Genomic DNA, 9,471 nt, shown 5'->3' with positions numbered 1-9,471 from the left:
GCAAATAAAAGTAAGTACTTCAAAATGTTCTATGCTTAGTTGCAAATTTGTTTTTTTTAAATAAAAAATAATTAAATGAAATGAACAAGTCATCCAAATGCATTTTGGATGGACATGCGAGCACTTGGTGAACTTACGTTCCATATTCGAATATCCAGTATTTAAATACTCATTCTGAGTATTTCATTTACCAAGTCAAGTATTTTAAAATTGAAATTAGATACTTCACAACTAAAACTAATTACTTGAAAAACGTTCAATGCTTAGTTACGAATTTGTTTTTTAACAATAAAAAAATAATTAAATGAAATGAACATGTCATCCAAATGCATCTTGGATGGAAATGCGAGCATTTGGTGAACTTACATTGCCTATTCTTTTTTTTTTTTGAAAAGTACGTTGCGTATTCTAATATCCTGTATTTTAATATTTATTCTGAGTATCTCATTTACCAAATCAAGTATTTTAAAACTGAAATTAGGTATTTCGCAAGTAAAACTAAGTACTTGAAAAAGTTCAATGCTTAGTTGCAAATTTGTTTTTTAAAAATAAAAAAATTAAATGAAATGAACAAGTCTTCCAAATGGATCTTGGATGAAAATACGAGCACTTGGTGAATTTGCGTTGCATATTCGAATATCCAGTATTTTAATTCTCATTCTGAGTATCTCATTTACCAAATCAAGTATTTTAAAATTGAAATTAGGTATTTCGCAAGTAAAACTAATTACTTGAAAAAGTTCAATGCTTAGTTGCGGATTTATTTTTTAAAAAACAAAAAAATAATTAAATGAAATGAACATGTCATCCAAATGAATCTTGGATGGAAATACGAACACTTTGTGAACTTTCGTTACATATTCGAATATCCAGTGTTTTAATACATATTTTGAGTATGTTATTTACTGAATCAAGTATTTTAAAATTGAAATTAAGTATTTCGCAAGTAAAACTAAGTATTTCAAAGAGTTCAATGCTTAGTTGTGAATTTTTTTTAAATAAAAAATATTTAATTCAATGTACATGTCATCCAAATGCATCGAGAATGATGAGTGGAAAGAGAATAGACCAACAAAAATAGGGATTTATATACTTTTTTATTAATTAAAAATGGTAAAAAGGTAAAAATGCTTGAAACATGTAGTAAAAACTAAGTTGGTCACTTGTCAGGTATTAAAATACAAAAAAAAAAAATTGATAGGTACTGAATCTTAAAAAAACGATTGACAGATGTATTTTTCTACAAATTACCCAAAATTGATAGACATGATTTGAATGTGGTTAAACTATAAATGTTAAAACAGAAATCTTTAAGTTGGTAAAAGCAATCTCTCTCTTTTATTCTTATCTTATATATTTGTATATGTATCACGTGAGATGTGAATGGAAGAATGTGGTCACCAAATTGTAAAAAGGGCTCTGAAATTTTTTGATATGAATAAATTTAATAAAAATTATCAATTTATGCACCATACCTTTTGTCAAACTAGTCATTTAATTCGCGAAAATGTATGTGTTTGTAGTAAAAAGTCCAACTAGTACTGACTTGCAGCAGCTAGGGATAAACCAAGAAAAATTGAGAACTGAATTTTTAATGGCATTTATTTTGAGTTGATAATTTTTTCTCATTTTCATTTATAATGTATTGCTACATATCTTTGTCTTAATTATACAATACATCTCATATTTTACATATCAATATGTATGTAATGTTGTTATATGTATGACAAAAAATATGTACGTAGGTCTGGATATGTGTAGTAACTAATACACTATACACATTAGATTCGAAAACCTACAGAATACTACAGACAGGCTCAAGCAACGAAGATTTTTGTAAGATTCGACCATGATCTCAAGTTTCACACGTTCAACAAAATCATCTGCGTCAATTTGACTGTGTATGTCATTATATTACATGATATGTACGTATATCCCAGTCAATATTGTTTATATGAGACGTATCTTTCACATGATATATCATGATTATTTTTTTGGCTTGAGATAGCATGTATTTGACCATTTATATTATTATAGAATTTGTTATAATGTCACACTATATTAAATAGCATATCACATGTAAAGACATTATTACGCGTACTTTATTTATTTTTTTTTTATCACATTCTATATTTCATGAATAATTCTCCTCACTAACTATGAAATTTTATGCAAAATCAATTTAAGAAGCCTATCCTTCAAATTATAACCATTGCTTTGTTAGATTTACTCTACCCTACCTTTGTTGTGATACATAAAAATATGTAAAAATTTAATCCAAACATTATAAAAAGTTCATATGTATTTTTTTTCACTTTGTCCAATACATTGTATCATACGAAAAAATGACACGACTTCTTTTATTGCTATTGGATCTAGTGGTTAAGGCACTACCCAAATACTAGGATCGAACTAATATGCTTAGTTGATATAATAGTACATCAAATCTCAGTTAAAGCACTTGAAAAATAGGTCAAAATTGCTTCTTAAAAAAAGTTCACATTTAATCAATTCAAGCCCAGAACAAAGAATCTAAATTAGAGGTGAAGACATATCGGTATGTTTCGATAGACTCGATACCCATATATTTTGTATCTGAACTCGACTATGAATTATTGAATTTTAATTAATCAACATGCAAATTTTACTTTATTTTTTTTTAAAAAAAAGAATTATTTCAAACACAAATTTGGATTGAGTTTTATAGCCCAATCACACAATTCTTGTTTAAAAGATGCTTTTTTTATATAAATAAATATATAAATTCATCATATTATGTAATATGTTAGAGTATGTCTCTTTTGAGAAGATCTCACGAATCTTTATCTGTAAGACGGGTCAACCCTAACGATATTCACAATAAAAAGTAATATTCTTAGTATAAAAAGTAATATTTTTTAATGGATGACCCAAATAAGAGATTTGTCTAACAAAATACGACATGTAAGATCGTCTCACATAAGTTTTTGTCACTATTTTAATACGTATGCGTAACATGTGTATCTCACAGCTACTAGTATATTAAATAATATTTCGAGTGAAGACTAGTAACTCAGAATAAATAGAAGAATCTAAATAAAATTTCATTAAAAAATATATTTAGATACATACATGGATTTGGCTCGAATTCGATAATTCACCAAACAAATAAATCAACCCCCAAAACTCGTAAGTTGGATTGATTTGTTTGGATATGTAGCCTAAGACCTCAAGTCATGTTTCAATGGTATAACTTAGCTAGCTTTGTGCCCACACACCCCCACACACAATCACCAACTCACACATCACCACTCCACTAGTATGGAGTGTCCAAATCATGAATTCTTGGAGAGAGAGGAAAAAAAGACAGTGAGAACAAGAAAGCGATCGATTACATGTCAATGGAGGTTATATGCACATTTCTTTGTTGCCTATATTTATGATTAAGCCACTCCCCCCATTTCTCTTGCATTACACACTTATTCCTCTCGTAACTAGAAAAAATCTAGCTGCCCACGAATTGGTCTTTTGCCTTGCTGAATAAGCCGCCATTTCTTGACTCCCAACCATGGTGAGAGTTGTAGATTTTCTTGAAAAGCGCTCTTTGAAAATGGATTTTGAGTTTTAAGCTAATTTATTTGTTGTCCCATTCAAGCAGGGGGAAAACATGGAGACAGGGTACGACATTCTAAGCCCATCGAAAGTCAACAATGGGAAAGGAGGATTCAGAGCAGCTTCCTTCGTTTTCGGTACCAAGATTAGTTTTTTGTTTCTTGATGAGTATTTTCTTGCACAAATGGTCAGTGAGAACTACGTATTAGCGCAGGATTTGATGTCTTGTTCTTGTGTTTGTATGTAGTTTTGGCGGCATTGGACAATATGGGTTTTGTTGCCAATTTAGTGAGCTTGGTTCTCTACTTCTCGTACAAGATGCACTTTGATCTGTCTAATGCAGCAAACGCTCTCACAAATCTCATGGGATCAGCTTTCTTGTTGTCAATTATTGGTGGTTTGATCTCAGATACTTACATTAACAGATTCAAGACTTGCCTAATCTTCGGCTCTCTTGAATGTATTGGTAAATCTAATTATATTGAAATGTCCCTGTCTTGAATCTGTTTGTGAATTTTTTTGGGATAATTCAAGAATCATTGAATAAATTACGAGGAAATATTTAGTTTGCTTGGCTATAATTTGGGAACAATAATTGCCACGCGGTCCTCTATATGGGCTACAGTACTATTTCTAAAAATTGAGGTATACCATTGTCACCGGTTATGATTTAGATGCTACTAAGTTTGGTCTTACGCACTATTTTATCTTTTTTCACATCGAAGGGATAATATCAATGTCATGACATTGATATCTGCCATTTGGTGAGAAAACATTCCATCTGGTTTAAAGTTTTTGAAATGTACGAATTCTTGAATTCTTGCTTGATGTGACTCATGAGCTATTATGCATATCAACCCCTTTATGATTAAAGAAATTATGTCTTGTTCTTTATCTGTTAGGCTCTATCAATGATGACAATTCAAGCTCATGGTGATAATTTACTACCAAAACCTTGCGGAAAGTCAAGTTGCATTCGAGGTGGAATTGCTGTCTATTTCTACACGTCGTTGTGTATCTTGGCGTTAGGTATTGGTGGGGTAAAGGGTTCTCTTCCTGCACTTGGTGCTGACCAATTCGATGCCAAAAACCCGAAAGAAGCCAAGGGTCTTGCTAGCTATTTCAACTGGCTCTTGCTTAGTTCTGTTGTTGGTTCGTCAATTGGTGTTACTGTCATTGTTTGGTTTGCCACTAATAAGAACAATCAGAATTGGTGGAAGGGATTTCTTACTTGTGCTATTGGTTCATCAGTCGGATTTATCTTTCTCGCGGTTGGGAAACCGTTCTATCGCCTTCAAGTCCCGCGAGAAAGCCCTCTTGTAAGAATTATACAGGTACAAATATATGCATTGATTTCACCTTGTTTCATGCTAAATAAGCATCTTATCTAGCATTATTTAATTATGTACACTTGGTCCACGGTTATTTGACAGAATTTATGTTGGTTAGATAGAGTTCTGATTAATAATTCAACTTTTCTTTTGTGTGCAGGTTGTAGTTGTGGCAATAAAAAATCGTGGGTTGTCACTTCCAGTGGGCACTAGTGAGCTATATGAGATGAACGACAAAGATTCAGACCCAACAGCTCAAAAAATTGTTCATACCAATCAATTTAGGTAGTCTTATAATCTGATATGAGTATGCTTCCTATTTCTGACTCGTGTCAAGTAGATATAGTTCATTCTCTTACCTAAGCTGAATTTGAATCCCTTCTCAAATATAAATTTGTCTCCTTGATCGTTTAAACATGGAATTATGAATTTTGTTTGAAAAACCAAACTGGATTAGGAATATAATATGCTACCAACATATACATGCTGATCATGTCCACTTTCTTTATTATATCTTTACATAACGCCAACTGTAGGTGGCTGGACAAAGCAGCGATTCTTCATCGAAATGCCGAGCCCTCCCCTTGGAAAGTTTGCACAATAACACAAGTGGAAGAAGTAAAAATCCTAACTAGAATGTTGCCAATTATTGCTAGTACAATCCTGCTTAACACATGCATGGCACAGCTACAAACATTCTCAGTTCAACAAGGCTATCGAATGGATCCCCATCTTGGTTCTTTCCAAGTTCCAGCCGCTTCAATCCCCATCATCCCATTACTCTTTATGATCATCCTTATTCCAATCTACGACCGTATTTTTGTACCCTTTATTCGTAATTTCACAAAGCATCCATCTGGAATCACACAGCTTCAAAGAATAGGTGTTGGCCTAGTTCTCTCAGCTCTGTCCATGGCCATCGCCGCAGTTATAGAAGTTAAGAGAAGAAATCAATCTTTGAAGAATCCGTTGAAGCCCATTAGTCTTTTTTGGTTGGCATTTCAATACGGGATATTCGGTATTGCTGATATGTTTACTTTAGTGGGATCGCTTGAATTTTTCTACAAAGAAGCTCCTGCTGGCATGAGGTCACTTTCAACCTCTTTCACGTATATATCACAATCTTTTGGGTATTTCTTGAGCAGTGTTTTCGTGAGTGCTATAAATTCAGTTACGAAAAGAATCTCGCCAAGCAAACAAGGTTGGTTGTATGGACAAGATTTGGACAAGAACAATTTGAATTTGTTCTTTTGGTTCTTGGCAATCTTGAGCGGGCTCAACTTTCTCTGCTTTCTGTATTTTGCAACATGGTACGAATACAAAAACAATGACGCAAATGTAGGCGATAAGAATGCTGTTCCAACTTCCCAGTCCATCAATCCTCTCTTCAAGGCAGTGGCGGAAGAGGATCCGTTGAAGGCTGTAAATGGTGGCTCTGCCGTTGAGCTAACGAATGGGAAAGATTAATATAGTATACTCACATGAAAACAGGAGATGAAACTTAAATGGTATTTCGTAAAGTTATAGTCTTGATGGCCTTTCCAATTATTATTATTAATTTATTTGTGGGTTTTTGTGTGCTGTGATTTTTTATGATCTTATATTGGCTTGAATTGATACTTAGATGTACTCACAATAATGTTGTAAAAATGTTTTTGGGGGAATGAAGATTACTCTACAAGATATAGATATAGAAAATATGAATGGATTTTGATTGTTCTGTGGATTGCATCAGTTCTTGTTTGGTAGTCTTATTCTATCTATGAGTCCATTGTTCACGATGATGGCCCGAGAAAGACTCGTGCACATTGAAGCGTCCTCTGAATACCTACTTTCAAATGATTTTATAATGCTCGTATAGTCTTATTCCTTTTCAACCCACCCAACACTATGGATTTTGTTGTGGGGACCGACTTAATGAAGGGAAAATCTTCGTAAGGGTCGATCGCGAGTTCAAGGACGATGTTGAATCATAATTTCAATACTTGCGGTCGAGGCAAATTCTATCACTTTTAGTCGTGTGTATTTTGAGTTGTAATATGTTTAGTTATGTATTTTTTATAGTTGTTAGATATACTCCGACGATCAATTTTAAAATTTGATTAGTCTAATTTTACACTTATATTTTCGGGGTTTTTGACTTAGATTTACGCTAGTTTTCGAATAGAATTAGTGTTCGGTAATTGTTGTGATGTGCAAGAATATATGTAACATGAATTTTTATGGTACAAAAAGAGATGAAAATGAACAAAAAAAGGAAGGAAAAGCGTGCGAGAAAGGAAACAAATTCGAAGCTCAAACGCATCAACGCTTAATCTTTTCCCGCTGAGGCGCCCAACGTTGCCAAAAAAATTTATTCGAAGGCAAGGCACCTCAGCGACTACTTCTGAGTGCCTCAGCTCCCATGTGTCAAAAAGGCAGGAGCCTCAGCTTCTCAGTTACACAAAAATATTCTTCGGGAATTTTTATAAGGTGTTTTCACGTTAGGAGTGGGAAAAAATATCGAATTTTCGGTATATCGTGATTATCATATTGAAATATACTAAATTTATCGAAATTTTTGGTACGATATGATACATATACCGAAATATTTGGTACGGTAACAGTATGAAATTTGAAATTTTCGGTATATACCGAAATATCGAAATAATATATATAAATTAAAAAATATAATATTTTTAAATAATATAATTAAATTTTAAAAAAATATAAGATATTTTTTGGTATAAAATGATATATATTGATACCATATCAAAATAAAGAATCTAACTTCTGTTTGAACTCATCATGTTGGAATAGTCCAAATCAAAGTTCAGTGAAGCAACTCGACTCATAGTTGAGAATTTAAACTATTGAAAAGTCATATCTCAGTCGCCTAACCTTACAATTAGCTAGAGGGACTGGATGATGGGCCTCGATTTTTTAAAAAACTGACAAGCTTCAGAAATCACATGACCTCAGACATTGTTGCAAAGATAGTAGATGAAGAAGTCGAACATGTTGCGGTTGAAGTTTATTGGTGTTCATTGATGTCTTGGATCTCCACACATATTGCGATTGATGTGAGAACCGAATTTCCAGCAGCAGCTAGCAATATTCAGCAGCAATGCAAAAATTTCAGCGGCTAACAATTCCAGCAGAAAAAGATTTCAGTAGCGCGAGATTCCAGCATTCAACTACTGATTCTACTTATGACTTGTAACTGAAGCATTTAACATGTAATAAAAGTTGTTAATGGTATGTAATGGCAGATTATAGCCATTAATTGGGATGCTAACAGTCAGAATTTTGCCTATAAATAACACCCTCAAATATCTGAATTGGTGTTATACAAATCGTGAGTTATCACTTGAAATTCGAGCTAAAAGAGTGCCTTTTTCGAGCAGAAAAAATCCAGTAGCGAGAGCAAGCAGATTCCAGACTTCAATCGAAACTTTCTAGCAAATTACTGTAAGTGGGCTTATGTATAAATATCTTGAAACCAGTTTGATAATTTATCTCTTGAAGCAAAGTATATGTATTTTTGATTTCTAATATCTGATTTTTGAAATATTGAAACCTAGTGAACTAATGGTAAGAATATATATTCTAAAACATTCCTGATTACTGAATTCTGATTACTGATTACTGGCATCACCCCTTAGAGGAGAGAACATATAGGGGACTGATATCAGTTTAGCCATGAAATTCACAAACGTGCTCAGTGCTTGCTTGCTAAATTTTAAGTTCTGATTTCTGTTCTGAAACCTGTTATTCCTGAATACCGACTCCTGTTATGAAAGTAAGAGTTTCTGTATATTATTTGTATTACTGTTTCTGTTGAAAATGGTTTTGAAAACTGAGAATTATTCCCGCCTCCGTTTATTGAGTGACGACCATATCACTCACCCACCAAACCCATCTCAGATAAGAACAAGGAAGAAATGTGAGAAGAAGAAGAGCAGAATAAGTTTTGAGGCTGGTAAAGAAGACTGTTGTCTCTCAGTTCTAATTTATGTTTTTCCGCTGCATTTGTTAAAACGTTGTTATATATGGTTTTTATATTTTCGTTGTAAAACATTAATTATTTGAGTTTGTATCAGACAATGAAATATTCAGTATTATGAGTAAAAAGACTGATTTCTGAATTTTGTACTTCTGAGGCTTGTTGTTTTCGAATGCAAATTTGAGAGCAACGCCGGTGTCGACCAACCCCATCCTTGAGACGTGACAATTGATGTTTATTGTCTTGATGGATTTGTTTTATATATATATATCTTTTCGGGTCTCTTTGATTGTCTTGAGAGACTTCTTTAGTATTGATGATCACTGGAATTGGAATTACAAGATAATGAATTTTATTATATATACTTTCGGTATGACGGTATTTTACCGATACCGTACCGAAACTTCAGCATACCGACTTTTCGGTATATCGGTACGATAACAATATCATTTTTCTCATACCTGTGTTTTTGGTACGGTATACGGTATCCGAAATTTCGGTACGATATGTCGGCAAAGTCATAGCATTAAATGAGAAGACGTGTGGTTGGCTATGGAAATTTCG

The 9,471-nt window shown here is 33.1% G+C and overlaps 1 protein-coding gene across 1 annotated transcript; it reads left to right on the top strand.

The window, feature by feature from the left end:
• The first annotated feature begins 3,275 nt into the window (after nt 1–3,275).
• On the top strand, nt 3,276–6,586 carry LOC142518225 (protein NRT1/ PTR FAMILY 4.5-like). Its single transcript, XM_075620964.1, has 6 exons — nt 3,276–3,550; nt 3,635–3,728; nt 3,839–4,056; nt 4,494–4,925; nt 5,083–5,207; nt 5,459–6,586. The coding sequence occupies exons 1-6, from the start codon at nt 3,548–3,550 to the stop codon at nt 6,387–6,389; spliced, it is 1,803 nt and encodes a 600-aa protein (XP_075477079.1). The 5' UTR covers nt 3,276–3,547; the 3' UTR covers nt 6,390–6,586.
• Nucleotides 6,587–9,471: the final 2,885 nt, after the last annotated feature.

The sequence above is a fragment of the Primulina tabacum genome, chromosome 11, assembly GCF_025594145.1.
Source record: "Primulina tabacum isolate GXHZ01 chromosome 11, ASM2559414v2, whole genome shotgun sequence".
NCBI lineage: Eukaryota > Viridiplantae > Streptophyta > Magnoliopsida > Lamiales > Gesneriaceae > Primulina > Primulina tabacum.
The sequence above is the reverse complement of the archived record's forward strand: the minus strand, read 5'-3'. Positions and strand labels throughout refer to the sequence as shown.

Coding starts and splice junctions, on each gene's coding strand:
- LOC142518225 (XM_075620964.1), top strand. Junction 4,057..4,493: donor TCGGCTCTCTTGAATGTATT/GGTAAATCTAAT, acceptor TTTATCTGTTAG/GCTCTATCAATGATGACAAT. Junction 4,926..5,082: donor CTCTTGTAAGAATTATACAG/GTACAAATATAT, acceptor TTTTGTGTGCAG/GTTGTAGTTGTGGCAATAAA.